Source organism: Mustela nigripes, chromosome 9, assembly GCF_022355385.1.
Source record: "Mustela nigripes isolate SB6536 chromosome 9, MUSNIG.SB6536, whole genome shotgun sequence".
Classification (NCBI taxonomy): domain Eukaryota; kingdom Metazoa; phylum Chordata; class Mammalia; order Carnivora; family Mustelidae; genus Mustela; species Mustela nigripes.
Window position 1 is genome coordinate 33,666,301 of NC_081565.1, and position 19,158 is coordinate 33,685,458.

The following is a 19,158-nucleotide window of genomic DNA, read 5'->3' on the forward strand; positions in this document are numbered from 1 at the left end:
ATGCCAAGTGAAACAAGCCTGTCGCAGAAGGACAAGTACCATACGGTTCTCCTTACATAAGGTATCAGATTCATGGAGACGGAAAGTAGCATGGTGGCTGCTGGGGCTGGGGGAGGGGAACCTGGAGAGTTAGAATGTACTAGGTACAGTTTCAGTTTGGGAAGAGGAAAAAGTTCTGGGAATGGGTTGTGATGATGGCTCTACAACAGTGTGAATGTACTTCGTGCCACTGAACTGTGTCATTAAAACTGGTTAAAATGACAGAGTTATATTATTACCACAGGGAAACAGAAGGGCAGTGAGTCTGTCTGTCCGCTCCAGCCACCCCGCCTTGGCTTGCCTCAGTACTACCACAGGGAATGCCAGCCCTCCTGTGTTCGCTTGTCAGTTCACGTGTCCTCTCTCCCCCGCTGCCTCATCCCTTACAGGCCCTGCACTGAGCCCCTCTGCCATGGGAATTCTGGTCATTTAGGTGCCTGTTATACCTCTTCAGGAAGCAGTGGGCCTCCTCAGAGCAGTCTCTCCAGTGAACCCCTTCCATATGCCCCATGCAGGCCCTTCACACAATGGTATTTAGGATCAAAGCAGGTAATGGGTGCCCCCTGTCTGGGGCCTGGGCTAAATGGGCAGTTACCCTTCAGCCCACCAAGGACCAGACCTTGGCATCCTTTCCAAAGGATTGAGTCTCCCCCCTTTAGCAGTGCAACTGGACATGTGCTCTCAAGTCCCTCGGATGTGCTCATTGTGTCAGAAGACGGGCAGGCTCTGGCGGAGGCAGAAACACAGAGACAAGGGTGCTCGTGGGACTTTTTAGGGGAGAAAATGGTGGTCCTGGCGAGGCTCTGGACTTATTAGCTGAAGGAAAACTGGAGGGTCATTTGGCCTAATTTCATTTTTCAGGTAGAGAATGAGAGTCCAGAGGATGGGGAATAGTCCTTGTGGGGAAGACCCTGTTCACCCGTAAAGCAAGGGGCTGAGGGCTCTTTCTGTTCCAAGCTGATGTCAGAACACCTGGAAGATCATGTGCACATCTGGGCCCTGCCCCTTACAGACCACAGTGAAGGAGCAGATGGCGGCGGCAAACCTTTTGGTTCTCTCTTTAGGTCCAGGAGCCTGAGATTGTTGTGAGGAAGCCTTGCCCTGTGAGAGCAGAGATGCTGCCTTCAGGGGGTGGGGAGGGATAGTTCAAGATGAGAAACAGGGTCCTGTTCCTGTGCAGTTGTGCCCTTCTTGGCTGGTGACTGGACTCCTGTGGGCATCACCTGGCACGTCCCAGGTGAGGAAGTCCTTGTGCACCTGTTACATCTCTGCTTCCTTCCTTTTTGCCTGCAGAGTTTCAGAGGCAAGAAAGTGTCCGGTCTCATCACAAAGGTATCCAATTATACGACACCCCTTATGAACCTGAGGGCCAAAGTGTCGACTCGGACTCCGAAAGTACGGTCAGCCCCCGACTGCGGGAGAGCAAGCTGCCCCAGGACGACGACAGGCCCGCCGACGAGTACGACCAGCCATGGGAGTGGAACAGGGTCACCATCCCAGCTCTGGCAGGTAAGGAGCCAGTGGCCCCGCTCAGAGGGGGCTGCTGACCCACACTCAGTACTCACCTTCGGTAAAGGGGGTATGGGCACCGGTCCCTCTTGTTCAGGTAAACCATGGGGCTTCATTTGAGAATCCACTTGAGCTGGGCTGTCCTCTTTTCTAGTCCACCTGGGCCCCTCGAAGATGATGAGAGTCCTGGAGGGAAGGGAGGCCAGGTCAGGCCAAATGGAAATCCAAGGTCTGGCCCCTAGGGCTTTGGTTCCAGTCTCCCTAGTCTTCACAGACGGCCTGTATGATCTCATTGTCTGACTGTCTTGGTCCTGTTGGTATTGCTCTAATTCACTGAAGCCAAGATTTCAGAAGGAATTTTCTTACCAATTAGAAGAGGACCAACCTGCAGAGTGGCTCCTGCTGGGCCTGAGGGAGCCCAGTGCCTCCATCTAGCTATACAGCTGTAATAGGCCTGCAAGTACCCAGGGTCACTGCATCTCCTGTCCCAGCTTGGGCACGGAGCCTAGGCATGGGCGCATCCTGACCTCAAACCCGCTCTCGGCCTGGCTGAGAATGACTGGGGTGCCCCCCTCCACCTCACTCGGTTCTGCAGAATCTGGAAATCTGTCCCAGCACCAAAATTCCACTCATACAACCTTTTGGAAAGCTCCCCGCCACATGTGTCACAGGTCTTAAGCTGATGTGCACAACCTTTGATTCTAAGCATCCCTTCCAGGGTTATGATTGAAAACTCGGAAAAGGCATTATGATTATGCAAAGTGGGGAACAGCCTGAATGTCCAGCAGACAGAGATTGGTTAAGTGGAATACTGTACTGCTCTTCACAGGCGATGTTGACGAAGAGTTTATAACAGCTGAGGAAAATGCTTCATCTTAATGTTAGAAGGTGAAGAGCCAGATGCAAAAGATTTCTTACACATCTAAGAGCTTAGGAATGTGAAAAAAGAGGCATTGAATGACTCATTTAATTCTTGCCATGTTGAAAGCCCAAAAGGACGGCTTTTCTTTTCTTTTTTTTTAGATTTTATTTTCTTAGAGAGCACACGCACACAGGGGGAGCAGCAGAGGGACAGAGGGAATCCCAAGCAAGACTCCACACTGAGTGCGCCGAGCCTGACCAGTCTCTTGACCCAGAGATCATGACCTGAGCAAAATCAGGAGTCTGATGCTTAACCAACTGAGCCACCCAGGTCCATAGGGGAGTTTCTGTTTTTAATTTAAGATTCATTTTTGCCTGAAATCCCCCCTTTTCATGCATAACTAGACCCTTCCTTTTTAGCCCTCAGCAGTGGGGCATCCGCCTACCCCCATCCTGATCCCCTCAGTTGATGTTCTACCTATTCCTGCCACATTATACTCCAGTAGTTCCCTGGACGTAGTATGTGGTGTGCAAATCCCATTCTTTCTGCCTAAATGTCCTCCCGTGCCATGGAAAAAATCCTGTGCCTCCTTCCAGACCCAGCGCAAATATTGCCATCTCTGTTGAGCCCTCCCTGAGACACAGCCACACATCCCGAGGGCTTTTCTACTGCCTCTCTGGGCCTGTTGAGTTTATTGCTCTCAACTCTGGTAGAACGTTTCTTTCATCATGTGGTTAATTCTTTTAGGTGCTGGTCTCTGCCTGCCAAGCTCTGAGCGCCTGGCCATGAGCCAGAGGCAAGCATAGTCGTGTGGTTGAAGGTCAGGTTGCCTCCGCGCATTTCACAGCCTCCTATCTTCCCTTGGCACAAGGGAATCCAAGGACCACCCCTCTCCCCTGGCATGGCTGATAAGGGGCTTTCCTCCTCCTGGGCGTGAGAGGAGCTGGAATGGGGCCAGTGCCATCCAAGAGCTTTCTTTCTGCGAACACTGTTTTGATTAAAGGACTCATGTGGCAGCTCTCCCAGACACCTAGGGCATTGGTGTGAGATAGCACTGCAGACAGGTGTGGGGCCTCCCCTTGGACTGACCAGCAGGTCACTTGAGGGTGGTGGTACCTTTGATGCTCTAGTCTGGTCCCCCGGCTGCGCAGAACGTGGTCCCTGGACGAGAAGCTTCCCCAGGAGCTGGTGAGAAATGCAGGGTCTCAGGCCCCACCCCAGAGCTATGGAGTTGGGATCTGTTTTAACAAGGCCCCCAGGTGATTCATATGCATGGTGTGTGTGTGTGTGTGTGTGTGTGTGTGTGTGTGTGTGTGTTTTGACAGACAGAGATCACAAGTAGGCAGAGAGGCAGGCAGAGAGAGGCAGGGGGAAGCAGACTCCCTGCTGAGCAGAGAGCCTGATGTGGGGCTCAATCCCAGGACCTGGGATCATGACCTGAGCCAAAGGCAGACGCTTTAACCCACTAAGCCACCCGGTGCCCTCATATGCATGTTAAAGTGAAAAGCACTTAACCTACAGGACCTTAACTTTTCAAGTTAGGAGTGAGAGGTGGAAGGGCCACCTTCCAGATAAGGGCAATGAATTGGAACAACTCAACTGGACAGCTCGAGTGCTGCTGGGGTTGCATTTGTAAACCCAGAAGTATGGCAGCCCAGGAATGACGGACTGTATTCCCATGTGTATGTGCACGCACATGGGTATCTCCACGCGCACACACTTTAGCAAGTCAGTGGTGTCGTCAGGGAGCAAGGCCATGCTTGGCTAGGCCCTGTATTCTTACAAGACCTGTTTGAAATGTGCCACATGGTTTTTCTAGACTTTGAGGAGCTCTCTGATGGGTCCTGGGAGCCCAGGGTGCAGGATCTGTAGCTGGGAAGCCTCTGTGTGGGATTAAAACTGGCGGGGCAAAATCATTACTCGCTCTTTCCACCTCCTGTGTTCTCTGGTTCTGCATTTTTAGCCTGGATGAATGAACCTGGCAGTGTTTTCAAATTTCCAAAGGGTATGGATTGTAAGGGAGCTCCAAAGGGCAGAGCTGGGCCCCCTGAGAAGGAGCCACAGGGATTCAGGGTCCAGGTGAGTGAGAAGAATGTGCTCTCTACCTGGCAGTTATCATGTGCTTCCCCTCAATGGGAATTTGCAAGCAGAAGCTCAGTTGAGGCAGGCTTGCTGGTAGAGGCTTTGCCCAGCCATGTCGGGGTGGCCTGTCCCCTCCGGGATTGCTTCCGTGTTTCAGCACCCCACCATGCTAATCAGAGACCGGGAGGTTGGGGGGCTCTAAATTATCTCCACGATTCAGCCTGCAAAGCAAAAGTGCTTACTTCCTTTCTAAGTGCTGTCCAGTACTGCATTCATGGAAACAGGCATTTCTCAAAGGTGTGCTTTGGCATCTCCATAGAAGTAACCCTTCCCAGCTGCAGACGAGCCTTTGTGGAAGTTAGACCCTTCCCAGCTAAGCCGTACTCTGAGGCTTCAGGGTTGCTGCCTCGGGAAGGCTCGACTATCACTCCCTAGCATGAGAATAGCTGTCACAGGGTGTGAGGTGGTTCTGGCTTCCTGGGAATTAAAGTCTTCCCCTGTCCTAGAATTCTGTGGCCAGGCGGGTGAGAAATACCACAAGGTCTCCAAAAAGCCTTGGGCTTTCATTGCCTGCTCTTCCTCCCAGAAGCCAACTGTGGCCTTAGCCAGAGCCTCCAGCCACCCAGCACTGGAGTCCCTTCCCGCACACGCGGCCTTTGTTGATCCTAGCCCCCAGGACAGATGACTGGTCAGGTTTCTGGCACTGCCGACTCCTAGGAAGAGGCAGGCTGCAACCCCACGGTGCACGGTGCACGACGAGCTGCTATGGCTGCCATCAAGCTGTCAGCTCCCTTCCCCCCTGGCAGAGACAACTGCCTTCAGAGATGGTAGTTTTAGTTCCTGGCATGCTTTGACTTCACCCTCTGGGATTCTTTACAGCAACAAATTGCAAGGCGGCAGGAAGGTCTAGAAATGGCCTTCCTGCCCGGCCCTGTGCCCTCAGAGAGGCAGCTCTGGGCCCACACCATGGCTCTGTGGAGCTCTGCCCAGTGTGGGGCAGGAAAAGCAGCCTCGGGGGATACCACACTGTCTCGGGGAGGCAGGGATTGGTCTGGAGGGTCTCATCTGCCCTGGGCTGTGGCAGGGTCTGTGACATGGATGAATGGAGCCTGCAGAGGAGGTGGCCCCCCCAGGGTAGGGCAGAGGAGCTGGGAGCATAATCTAGAGAAGCAGACATTGGCTCTGGGTGGTATGGATTAGTGTCCTCACATCTCTGAGGGGCCTCTGGGAGGACAGGGATTGAACCTATCTTTGGAACTTCGGATTTCTCACCTGGGAAATGTGCCCACTGCAGACGGTGTCAGTGAGGCTTAAGGGAACCACATCACAGAAGTGTTAGCCATCGACTGAGCACTTTCTGCGTCCATTATCTCACTGAATCCTCATAGCCACCCTCTGGGAAATGAGTTTTCCTCATTTTACTGATAAAAAAGACTGAGGTCCAAAAAGAAGGGTCCCATGACTAGTCAGCCACAGAGCCAGGATTTGTGAAGTCCAACCCCAAACCCCAGCCCAAACCCAGTTGACGTCTAGGCTCCCTGATTCTGTCAGAGATGCTGCACAAAATGTGGTTGGAACCCACAGGTGTGCTGCTATAAGCCTTTCATTGCCGTTGTACAGATTACTCCCTCTGGTAGAAGACTTTACTGGGATGTGTGTTCCCATCTGGAATGGCTTCAAGAGAGGATCCAGTAGGAGCCCCATCCCGAAAGTTCGTACCAGGATGGGGCAGGGGGTGACCATACCCATCCCATGGGTTAGTCATGCTCTGCCACCCTCCAGCACAGGGAGGGGCTCCCACACCATGGCATCCCACTCCTCCTTGTCCAGCTGGGGAAACTGAGGCCCAGAGAGGCGAGGAGAACTGCCAGGGACCTCATAGCAGAATCAGTCAGGCCATCCACAAAGTTTCCTTTTAATCCAATGAGTAGAGTTAACAGCCACATTCTTAATGATTTATAATTGCCTCTGAGAAGCAAATGATCAGAGTACTTGCTCAAGGAGCCAGGCGGCAGGGCATCCTTGAAATCTTATACAGGAACAAAGTCTTCTCATTTTCTCATTTTCTCATTTTCCACCCACTGAAGATTGGTCCCCCCTGAAGCTACTTTTCAGACAATGCCCTGGGTTCAGCCAGCGACAGGTCTACTTTCCAGCAAAGAGAGAAGACAGACCTAAAGAGAAGACAGTGCTAAACATAGTTATTTTGGGAATTTGTCTGTCTTCCCCACTAGCCTCTCTGCGAGTTGCTCTGTGCTCAAAAGCCCTGGACAGTGTTAGGCATGCTTGGAGTCCATGGTGCAGTAGACGGAGTTTGACAGTCCTAAGTCCACAGGCCAGCTCCACCACTCCCCAGCCGTGCCACCTCAGACAGGCCATTCAGTCTCCCTGAGCCTTAGTTTTCCCATCTAGAAAAAGGGGATACTTACAACTCTTGTCACACCACGTTTCTATAATGATCACAGGAAAAGGTCTGGGTGAAAAGACTTTGTAAGCCCTAAAGGGTCACACATGAAAGAACGGTTATTGGTGTTCAGGGAAGGTTTACTGAATTAAATAAAATTTAATTTAATATTAAAACAATACTCCATGAAGAGGTACTGGAAGGCACATAGCCCCACTTAGCAGAGCTCATTCCTCGTTGCACCTGGCACTGAGTAGCAAGGGTGCCGTGGAAAGCAATACTTAGCTGGGAGTCCTGGCCTCCATTCCTGCAGTAGTTCCAACAGTGAGCCACCCAGTGCTCCCATTCTTTGTTCAGTCCTTCACAAAGATTGGGTCACTGGTCCCTGGGTATGAGAGGGTCCCCACTGCCTTTCTCCCCTGTCTCCCTCCCCATTCTAGCCATGGTTGGCTTGCTCAGGAGCAAGTAGGGGACTCACACAAAGGAAACATTAAATAGATTGTTGGGTCCCACTCCTCAGAGTTCCTGATGCAGTAGTTTCTGGGGATGAGGCATGAGAATTTGCATTTTTAACAAGGTCCCAAGAATTGCTGATGCTGCTGACCTGAGGACTTTTGCTTTGAGCACCTACAGTGTACCTTGTACATGTTATGTGTTAGGTTCTGGGGTCAGAAGGTAGAGAGGGGATGTCACACAGCTCAGCTTAGTGGTATCAACACTACCTCCTCCAGGAAGCCCTTCCTAGAAATGTGCAGTCCCTTCCCCACCCTCACCCAGGTTGGGCTAGGACCCCTCTGTCCCAGGGGTGCATAATGGAAAGCCAGATACAGACTTGCAAGGGGGCTGCTAATGCTGGCTTGGTCATCCCTTACCCAGGCATCCTCTTGAGTTTTGACACCTTCCCGGCCTCATCAAGTAAAGCCACAAGGGCAGAGAGAGGGCAAGTAAGGTCCTGGGTATGTCTATTTCCTAAACAATTGTGAGTCATCTCCAAAGCAGCTCAGTTGGCTAATTTAAAATAATCCTATTAAGGTAAGGGGGGGAATGGGGGAAAGGACAGGAAATTAACATTTAGTGAGCACCACTGATGAAGACCTGCAAGGTGGGTGTGGTTTCACTGTCATCACACAGATGACAGTACTCGGGCGGGCTCCGAGAGCCCACAGTCACACAGCTCATGAACCCAGGTTAGACTACCTGCAAAATCTTTGCTCTTTCCACTGCTGCCTTGACAGCTCAAGTGCAGAAAAAGGGTGGAACATTGCCTCTACCTTGTGTTAGTGCCATGTGCTTTTGGCCGCTGTGGAGGCAGAAGCAGGGGCTCCCACTCCGTGCTCACCTCATGACCTGTCACTATCCAACACAAAGGCTCTGGAGCTGGGAGCACGGATATTCTGTGCACCAGACACTTTCTCTGGGCTTGCTGTTCCCATCGAGCCCCGTGATTCATCCTTGTGTGCTCAGAACAAACAGGCTCAGCCTCTGCAGAAGGTTCCTCAGGGAGTGTTAGACCTGCCACCATCACCTGGCACACCCAGATCCACTCCGCCGCCTCCTTACTATTGGCCCCAGTGGGGTTCCTGTGAGGCTTCCTGTCTCTTGCACAGCTTCCCAGAATGCCTTGGGTCTGTGAGGAAATTAACAGTTTTGTTTGTATGGGGAGCTTTTTGCCATGTAATGAATAACAGTTGTAATTAATGTTTAACACATACGACAGCAGGTCTGTGGAGAAAAGGGTTTAAATGACTACAAAGAAAACCGGGATCGCTCGCTTCCTTTGGCTAATATGTTACTGAAGGACAGGTTTTTCCAGTTGGTTTTTCTACTTGACATATGAATGAATTCATTTAGTAGCCAAAAAAAAAAAGAAGAAGAAAAGAAAGGAAAACACTAGTGTTCTAGTGTTTAATAGCTTTGGTTTGTCTACTAATTATATTGATAGATAGAAATGTTCCTTCTAGTGCTTTTGTCTCCTGTGTGGGGGGAAAAAAAAAACACACAAAGATTTGATAGACTCTTTGCTATTCTGTTTGGTAGGGCAGAAATCTTGTGGATAGAGATTGTTGGAGCTCTGTGAGGTCAGAGACTCTGCCTGCCTCGTTCCACCTGGGCCCCTGCCTAGATCTGTGCCTGGCACATAATGAACATGCAGAAATGTGTTAAATGACTCAGTAAGTCCTGTCTCAGGAAAACCAACCCCATGATTTCTTCAGGACACTAGAATACCTAGGTAATGAGGCAGCCTGCTCCCACAGAGATGGTTTATTTTCAAATCATTCTTTCGTGCCGTACGCCTGTCTTCTGTCCACACAAGGCTGAGGGAAGGACCTGCAGCTGGAGGGGCATTTTTGCACGACTGGTAATTGCCCCGGTTGCCCCTTCTGGTCTGAATTCCTAGGAAGAAGCTGAGGGTGTGTCCACACTTGTCTGAGCGTTGGTTCAGGTGTCCAGATGCCGTATTGTATGTGGAGAGAGTCATGTGCCAGTGGATGGTACGCAGGCCCCTGAGGGCCGTCCACTTGGCTCCTCCCCTCCTGTCGCTCTCCCTTTCCCTCACTGCTCCCCCCCGCCCCCGAGGGACGGCAGCAGAAACCTATACACAGTTTGCCTGGAGATTTGGGGCTCCTAGATGGGGAGACATGTTTCCACAGCTGCCCACCATGCAGGTCCTCTGAGGCTCATGGATGGGGGAAAGTCTGGCCCTGGGCTTCTAAGTGATTGTCTGTGGACGTCTGTCGGTGTAAGCATCAGGAAACACGCTGCATCAGACATGAGCAGGCCTTCCATCTGACAGGTGAGCCCGGCCCAGAGCTAACAGAGTGCACAGAAACTCAGATGCCAGAGCCGCAGGGTCTGGGTTTGAAGCCCTGTGCTGCCATTTGTTAACAGGGTGATCTGGGGCAAATTCCTTGTTTCCTCATCTTCAAATGATGTCATAGTTCATGCTGAGAGTTGGGACAGTGAGTGGTCAGTGGACACTGGCTTTTGGTACCACTATCGTCATGAACTACTATTTTTTGTCCAAGTTCAAATCTAGCTGTTGACTTGGGCCAAATCAGTCCCATTTCCAGCCCTCCGATTCTCATCTGTAAAATGGGTTACAACAATAAAGATGGCTTGCTTTGGCAGCTGTAAAGGTCTCTGCATATGGATCATTTCACCATTTACATTAGGATTTATCCTTCTACTTGCCATGGCTGAGCAGCAGCCCTTGGGGTAGGGGTCTTTGCACCAGATACTGGTGCCTCTTTCCTATGGTGGGTGCAGAATAAGGGGACGAAGACACCCCTCCCCCACCCCACCTTGTTCCAGAGCCTCCTTCCCCAGCCCAGGCTTAGGTGTGCATGCACGGACAGTGTTCCTGGAATCCAGATGGCGTTCCTGGAACCCAAGCGGCATCCTGGCGCCTGCCTCACAGCCTGTCCAATGCCCTGCTTCTTGGGGAGTCACCGCTGCCTCCTTTGACAATGAAGACCTCTGTTCTCAGGCTCTGCCCACGAGATGTGGCAGCGTGGTGCCCCGGGGCTTGCATGCGTCTGGGAGGTGAACACAGAGGCCTCTTGTTGGCAGTCCTGGAACACAGACCAAACATTTGCTGAGCCGCCTGTAGTCTTACGATATGTGGAGGTGCAGCTCTCACGCACAGAACGAGGTGTGGGGGGGAGGCGGAGAGTGAGGCCTGCCCTTGAACTGGACGGCAAAGGGGCCTCGCCTCTTCAGGCTTGTTTCTCCATCTGTAAAATGGGAATTCTAATACTGATGGTGCGGGGAGGAGCAGATGAGGTAACTCAGAATGTATGTGTAGAAAGTCGTAGCAGCAAAGCCGTTGTCATGGGAACAGTTTCAGGCAGTTGCAGGTGTTCACACATTGTCATGAAAGTCTGCGGTGCTTTTTAGAGACTCCGGGGATCATGGGGTCCACTCCAGCTTCCCAGACCACTGTGTTGTCTCCCTCCTTGCCCCCTCTGGGGGGCTCACAGCTGCCTGGGCAGCAGCTCCTTGTGTGCCTCTCCACCCCTGCCCTCCACACTCCCTTCCACCACCACCCCCACACACACACACAGACCCACCAGGGTTGAGGTTTGGCTGTTGGCAGAATGGAGGGAGCAGTGCCAAGGACTGTGCAGAAGGAGTGCCTTGGCCACCTTTATTATGTTCTCTGTGCCCTTGTGTTCTCAGGCCCCTTCTGGGAGCTCCATGTGGTTTGCAAAGGCACCCTGTATATTCATTTCTGCCTCACCCACAGAAGGCGTAAAGAAGCCTCTTCAGTGGGCTGAGCACTCCTTCCGAGCATCCTGTTTTCAGTTGTCTAATCCTTGTTGTCTCTGCTTAAAGGACCCTGTCCTGTGTGGATAGCTGGTGGATCAGAGACCCCAGGCCAACCAGAAAAGTGCAGCCACTGAGCTTGGAACACATCACAGGTCTCACCTGGGGCCCAAGGCCCCTGGGCTCCATTTTCTCCTTTCTAGCTGGCTTTGAATGGTCCCTGTCCTCCGGGGCCACTGTCCACATCCTTGGTCAGCTGGGACAACTGGAGGATGTTTGCCGGGCCACTGACTTTCCCTGTCCCTCCCCAGGGCATGGTACTCCTCGGGTACCCCTCACCCCCAGGTGAGAGGAGGCCTTCCAGGGCTTAAATCCCAAAGCAGAAGGGGAGCAGGTAGGAGCTGAGACGGGCTGCTTGATACGGCAGCCCGATCCTCTCAGCTTGGGAGGACTGCTGGCCTGCACCAGGCCTTGTTTCTAAAACCTAGACAAATTACCCTGACATGTCCTGGGCTCGCTGTGGGGGTCAGAGGAGAGGGTCCCATCAGGCCTCACGTATGCCTCCCCAGGCATAGGAAGCACTCAGTAAAAGTTAAGCCATCTTCAGAATGTTTTAAAATAAGTTGAGGTGGTAGTCCAGCTACCAAGTTTCCTTTCTCCATTGATGCATAGAGGTTTTACAGTCCTGCTGACCCAGGTGGAGGTTTACTCTTTTGGTAGACATCGAGTATCTACTGTACGTCAAGCACTGTCCTTGGCATTGGGGATTCAGCTCCGAACAAAGGAGAATATGTCATGCCTCTTGGACCTTCCAGTTCAGTCAGGACTTACAGCCGAGGCTAGGGAAAAAGAAGGTGGTTTCTTTTTTTTTCTCTCTCTAATTATTAATTATTTTTAACATATAATGTAGTATTTGCCCCAGGGAAGAAGGTGGTTTCTGATGCAAGGCACTCTGTCCTCCTCTGTACATAAGAGGGGAGTATTCAAAGCCTGGGTGTGACCGTGGGGAGGGCATCACCACTTACAGGGGGCCCTGCCTGGACTTTGGTACATCATCTGTGACTAACTACTTCCGTAGTGATCCTTTATGGTGTAAGTGTAGATGACCGTGTTGTACAGAAGAGATAACTAAGGTTCAGAGGGGTTTAGAAACTTGCCCAAAGTCACACAGTAATGGCAGAGGCAGGACTCACACGGGGGTCTAAGTCTAGAGTTCATGCCCTTTCCATGATGCCAAGCTGCTATGGCTCCTTCATCCCTTGGCCTTATTGCAGCCCATAGGCCATTCTTTAAAGTCAGCTGCATGTTGCCCATGAGGAGAGGTTCAGTGGAGGCCCCAGCTCCACCTGGTTCTGAAAAGACACTACTGGCCACTGGGGTGGGATCAGACAATGGCAGAAGCCAGGGGATGCAGGGCACAGAAGAGAAGGGAATTCTACCTGCGGTCTAGGGTGAAACCTCTCCTGGGCGGTAGCATTGAAGCTGGACCTTAAAGAATAACAAAGATTTGTGCGCCCAGAGATGGTGAAGAAGGAATCCAGAGGGCAGGCAAAGAAAAGCAGAGCCCTAAGGGCAGATGGTGGATTTGGGGGCTGGCCATTCTTTGTGACTAGAGCCTAGGGCTGGGTGTGGACCCCAGGAGGGGAAGATGAATCCAGAAAGTTGGGTTCGTTCCTAGTCACGGAGGGTCTTGAACACTAGAGCAAGGAGTTTGCCCTCCATCCAGGGGCACTGGGAGCCAGCAAGGGTTGTAAGACCTGCAAAGCTGTGCTTTAAAGGCCCTTTGGCCTTTTGGAATTTGTTTTCTCTGGCCAGCCCCAAACGATAAACAAGAAGGAGCTGGACCCCAAAGGAACACATTTATTTCATCTAAGCAAACATTTACTAAACACCCGTCTCCATAACAAGGACAGCATTAGGTTTAGGGGCAAACGAGAGATTGAAAGAGAAAAAGAATCAGTGCCAGGCGCCTGCCCCCACAGAACACCCAGGCTGATTGGGGTAGAGTGGGAGGCAGTGCCCGTGGAGCTGCGGGCCCAGTGCCAAGTGCTTCTGAGGAGGAAGGGGCTCTCAGCAGGCAGTATAGGGGAGGCTTTGTGGAGAGGTGGCTTTTTGCCAGGTCTTAGAAGCTTCTAGATGTCATGGATGGAGCCAGAGGCTGGTCTTTCCAGGCCTAGAGGTGGGAAGTACACTACAGACCAAATGAGGGAGGCACAGCCCCTGCCTGACCACAGGGAGGAAGGCCCTAAGGAGTCAGAGGGGAAGCTGACCCTGGTGACCCACAGGCCTGGGCTCAAGCCTTGTCTGCCCCACCCCCATCCCACCCCTTATCTCTGAGACCCTTTAAGGTAAGTTCTTTCTCACCTCAGAGTCCCCATCCCTCACCATCAACTACAGGGTGGCAGGGCTATCCATTATTGGCAGTGAGTGACTAAACTGCAGAACCGATTGGTGTAAAATCTGTCCCACAAGTAGGAAGGCGACCACCAGACATGAAGGCTAATAATGTGGATGGAGAACAGACCTCCTAAAAGGGCAGTAGTGGGGGCACCTGAACTGAATCTTTAAAGGCTGAGGCCTGTCGTTAGACCAGAATTTTTGGAAGGACATTTAGGGCATCGAGAAGGGGCCCCCTCACCTGCCCTGGAGACAGACGCTGGTGGCACATCAGTGGGGCTGCGTCTCCCACTGCCTCCCAGGGCCTGCTCCTGCCCCCCGAGTCTCCTCTCCCTCGTGCACAACTCTGATTCCATTTGTAATTGCCTATAGGTGCAATTAATTAGGTCCTGTCATTCTAATGACTCACAAGGGTGGCATATTTTTTCTCTAAATGCAGATACTCTTTTGAGGGTTTGTGTCTTTATCTTTTGCAGAAAATCACTAAATTAAAAGAATTGCCATTTTAAATTGCAGATTAAAGAGAAACTTAATTAGAAGGAATGAAAGCAGTTGTGTTTGGAGCTTTTGTTCTTAAATTTTTTTTTTCTGTTGCTGCTGAATCACTGCACTTGGAGTTTGTGTATTTTATTTTAGGTGAAATGATTTGCCTAATTAAGCCTGTCATTCATCACCACCTGTTCCCTCTAAAATATATGGCTATATTATTAAGCTTGCAAGCGAATGTATAAATTAATTCAGTAGGGAATTACAGTGTTGACTGGGATGTTATTAGGTTTTATCGAGTTTATCTGGTATGAAAACCGGTATTTTTTTCCCAATAAAGTGAAACAACAGCTCATTAATTTTCTTCAGTCGTTCATTGGGTACCTGGTGGGTTGCAGGCATGTTCTAAGCTTGGGGCAGAAAGGCACATGTTGGTACAGCTCCTGCTCTTGAGGGGCTCACAGGGCCTCAGACCAGGAAATTGGCCATTAGGAGGCCATAGACTAAGATCATGGTGATTCTGGGGAGGGGGTGAGGTCAGGGAAGGCTTCTTGGAAGAGGTGGACTCCAGAGTGGAGTCACTTAGGCAGAGAGACTGGTAGAAGGGGGTGGGGTGGTAGTAATTTAGGCAGAAGACATGGCCTCAAAGTGGCCGTAGTGAGGTGTGAGGCTGGAAAGGCAGCGGGGCATGGGCTTTGCTGAAGAGTTTGGGTTCCTTCTGTAGTCTGTGTTCGTGCTTCGTGCCTCTCCTCCCTCTTCTGTGCCAGGAGTTACATGGTGGGGTTTTATGTGGGCAAAAATCTCCAAATTCTAGTTTTAGTCAGAAGTGAATATATAATTCATTTGGTCTCTCTCTCTCTCTCCGTAGCCAATGGCAAAACTGAGCCTAGAACATCATGCTGCTTCACTGCCCACCTCAGGACCCGTAGCCCCCAGGGGCGAGGGGCCTGCTGAGCAGCCTCCCCTCCATTCCTGACAGAAAGTTAGCAGAGGGAGGGACCAGGGAAAAGTTCACACTGGTTCCATGATCCCTGATCTCCTCTTTTTTTTTTATATATAATTTTTTTTATTTTTTATAAACATATATTTTTATCTCCAGGGGTACAGGTCTGTGAATCACCAGGTTTACACACTTCACAGCACTCACCAAAACACATACCCTCCCCAATGTCCATAATACCACCCCCTTCTCCCGAACCCCCTCCCCCCAGCAACCCTCAGTTTGTTTTGTGAGATTAAGAGTCACTTATGGTTCCTGATCTCCTCTTGATGGAGCACCATACAGGGACCTTCCCTGGCTCAGGCTGTGAGTGCCAAGTCCTATTGAAGTCACCTCCTACATCCCTCCCGCCATGGAGAGATTCAGCCTCCATTACCTTCCCTAAATGGTCTCCCCGGTTGCCACCCCACATCCTATCTCCATCACTAGGCAGGGACCTCTCTAAAACCCCAGCTGAGAATGCCATTCCTGATTAACCCATCCATCAGGTCAAGACCCAGCTCTTTTTAGAGGGGGCTGTGTGACTGGGCCCTTACCTGTCTACCTGATCCCAGTGTTCACCCCCACCCAAGAACATATACGCCATTTGACTAGTTGCTGTGAGGGCTGGTGGGGTTCAGCAGGAGGAGCCCTGGTGGGAGAGCCAGGATGCTGGGAAGCCAGGCAGGGGCGCACGGTGACATGTGTGCTGGGGCTGGAGCTCCGGGCTTCACCCTCTCACTGCCACTGTGTAAGCCCAGGTTATTGACCAGATGGAAGAGGGCTCCCTCAGACACCCAGCCCCAGGACCTGTTCCTTAGAAGGGTCTTATCATTGCTGTCTGTCCTTATGGTTGGGACACAGGAAAGAACTGTAGCCCAAGAAGAGGGCGGCCCCCAGTGAGTCATCTCTCTGTCCCCACTCCACACTGCTGGTCCTGGCCTCATGGGCTGGGTGGGGGAGGGGGTCCCTAGGTTGGAGTTTGGCCTCCATCCTCCTTCCTCACAAATATTCATTACAGTTTTCTGTGAATCTTCGCCTCCTGGAGAATGCCAGCCCCATCCCTCCAGTGCTCAGGCCATAGGCCTGTAGCCTCTCGAGCCTCTCTTCCCCCATACTCCACTGCGAATGCACAGACAAGGCCTGTCGGCCTGTCCTGCCCTTCCATTCTCACTGCTACCCTATGCAGCTCACTCTCTTTCAATTAATCAACTTTTTTAAATAAAGATTTTTATTTATTTATTTGACAGACGGAGATCACAAGTAGGCAGAGAAGCAGGCAGAGAGAGAGGAGGAAGCAGGCTCCCTGCTGAGCAGAGAACCTGATGCAGGGCTCAATCCCAGGATTCTGGGATCATGACCTGAGCCGAAGGCAGAGGCTTTAACCCACTGAGCCACCCAGGCGCCCCTCAATTAATCAGCTTTTTAAAGAGCAGTTGGCACTGTTGAGCAGAAAGTGCAGGCAGTTCCCATCCCCCGCCCCGTCCTCCCATCTCTCTTCAGCACAGTGGTCCTGTTCAGAAGTGCTAGGTCAGAACCCACCCCACCAACATCAGTGTGGCTCCCCATTTCTCGCAGAATAAAATCAAATTCCTTTGCAAGACATGGTGCCCGATGACCTGGCACTGCTTCCTCCCACTACCCTCTGTTCCCCCTGGACTGTGTTTCTGTCACCCTAAGCATGTTCCCACCTCAGGGCCCTTGAACTTTCTCTTCCCCCTGCCTGGAATGTCCTTCCTGGTTTCATCCACAGCAGTTACGCAGCTGGAATCTCGGTTATCGTGTCTGTACCCACTCAGACTCTCAGCCTCACAGGCAGGGATTTCTGTTTTGCTCACGGCTGTTCCTCTAGCCCCAAGCTCGCCTGGCACGTGTGAAGGAGGGTTGAGGAGTGGGGCGGTGGCATGGACAGGCCACCGGCCACTGCCTCATTCATGAGAATGAGCACATACCCATGGTCCAGCATGTCTAGAGCCTTCTGTAGTCAGAAACCTCCCTTCCCATTGCTTTCCGTAGTGGTTAATGGAGAAGTGTCTTGGAGGGATGACAATGCTTTGCGGTCCTGATGGGTGATCTCGCTCAGAGGCTGAGACATAGAACAAGTCCATCCACATTCCACAGTCCCATAGACGGCACGCCACCACTGGCCACCACCCTCAGGGCTGGGGTTTCCTGCCACCTTCATGAATGTGAGGTTGATCGCCATTGTGGCTCGCCAGGGTAAAGGACAGCTGGCCACATCTGTGCTTGTTCTTTGGAGAAGAGATTCCTGCCATCATGTGTCCGTGGGCCTGCAGCTGGACCTGGCTTTGGGAGCCGTGTTCCCCAAGGCGTGGCCCATTCACCCAGCACTCTGTGTGCTGGGCCCTTAGGATGTCTTCTCTCTGATCTTCGAGGTTCTGTGGCAGGTAGGAAATGGAGCCTCAGAGAGGTTGAGTAGCTTAGCCAAGGCACACAGCAAATTACTGGCAAGCTTGGAAGAGGAACTCAGGTTGGTTTGGACACTTATGTGAAGTACCTAGTACTGTGTCCACATTGAGCAGAGACGATAATAAAATTAAATATTTTTTAATAACATCGATTGAGCAGCAGCTACATGCTGGGCACTCTACTAAGATCTGGGTGCCATCACGCAGGAACCCCACAAGGTGGGTACAGCCATCGCCCCTTATAGCGGAGGAAACTGAAGCCCGGAGAGATAACTTGCAAGGGGCACTTGCACTGGTCTCTAGGAATGCTTCTGGCGACTCCCAGGTTCAGCTCAGTATTTTCTTTATGGGCTATCTTTGGGGTCTTGCCCTTGAGAGGTATCCTCCCCAAGCCTGTGGAAGTGCGTGATACTCTCACAGGCCCAGGGCAGGGAGGAAGCTTGCAGCAGGCCCTGCACACTGCACTGTGCACTGCTTCAGTCTCCCCTGGCACTGGGCCCGGGACAGGACTCCCTGCGTGGGGGGCCCATGCAGAGAGCACCGAAGGAAGAGAAGCAGATGGGGATGCAGCATGACCCTTGATTGGAGCTCTGTAGGGGCATCCCAGGAGAAAGGGGGGAGATGTGGATGGTATGCCCTGTGGGGGGTGCGAAAACGGGAGGAGGGGAGCCACTTGGAGGTAGAAAATGGGGAACAGCTGCCTCCCTAACAACTGTCCAGGGGACTGAGCCCCTGTGGGTGCCATGCCCCCCCTTTACTGGAGATAGCAGGGGGCATCCTTTGGAGCTAAGGCTGAGCTCAGGGGCCTCTGGAGGGAGACTCAACCAGCTCCTTGAGTGCATTGTCTAGCTCTGACGGCACCAGCTGTAGGAAACTCAGGCCTTTTGAACCACGTTCATTAATTGCCTGGAGCTCTTCCCTCTGTGGATCATAAACCCCCAAGGGGAACAATCAACTGTGACCCCACGCTGCATCACCCAGTAATCCCTCGGGCTGAGCTCTGGTGACCATGCACCTTCTCTCTCCCCTACAGCCCAGTTTAACGGCAACGAGAAACGGCAGTCATCCCCCTCGCCTTCCCGTGACCGGCGGCGCCAGCTTCGAGCTCCGGGAGGGGGCTTCAAGCCCATCAAGCATGGGAGCCCTGAGTTCTGTGGGATCTTGGGAGAAAGAGTGGATCCTGCTGTCCCACTGGAAAAGCAAATGTAAGTTCTGAGGGAGCAAGGCCCAGCCTCAGTTCTAGTCACTGTTAAGGCTGAGAGAAGGTCAAGACCACCCTCCAGTCAGTCATTGGCTGACAGAATTAGATAGAACGGAGGTTCCAGATTCCTGACCCGGGGCTTTCTCCCTCCATGCTGTATTGCCACCCTTACTTTTGACTATTAAAATTAGAATTGTTTGTTAGCTACTGTGATAGTTTTGCCTCACATCATCTTGGTATTTATTGAGCAAGCCTTTGACAGTATTTTGTTTTTGTTTTTTGTTTTTAAGATTTATTTATTTAAGGGCACCTGGGTGGCTCAGTCGTTGAGCGTCTGCCTTTAGCTCAGGTCATGATCCTAGGGTCCTGGGATCGAGCCCCACATCAGGCTCCCTGCTCAGTGGGAAGCCTGCTTCTCCCTCTTCCACTCCCCCTGCTTGTGTTCCCTCTCTCTGTGTGTCTTTCTCTGTCAAATAAATAAATAAAATCTTTTTTTTTTTTTTT

General features: G+C 51.8%; 1 protein-coding gene across 1 annotated transcript in view; it reads left to right on the forward strand.

Moving 5' to 3' along the window:
• Positions 1 to 19,158, forward strand: part of SHB (SH2 domain containing adaptor protein B) — a 142,074-nt gene that overhangs the window by 85,871 nt on the left and 37,045 nt on the right. Inside the window, exons 3-4 of the mRNA XM_059411254.1 lie at positions 1,333 to 1,548; positions 18,487 to 18,658. Of these exons, the coding sequence (XP_059267237.1) occupies positions 1,333 to 1,548; positions 18,487 to 18,658 (388 nt within the window). The remainder of the gene's footprint in view (positions 1 to 1,332; positions 1,549 to 18,486; positions 18,659 to 19,158) is intronic.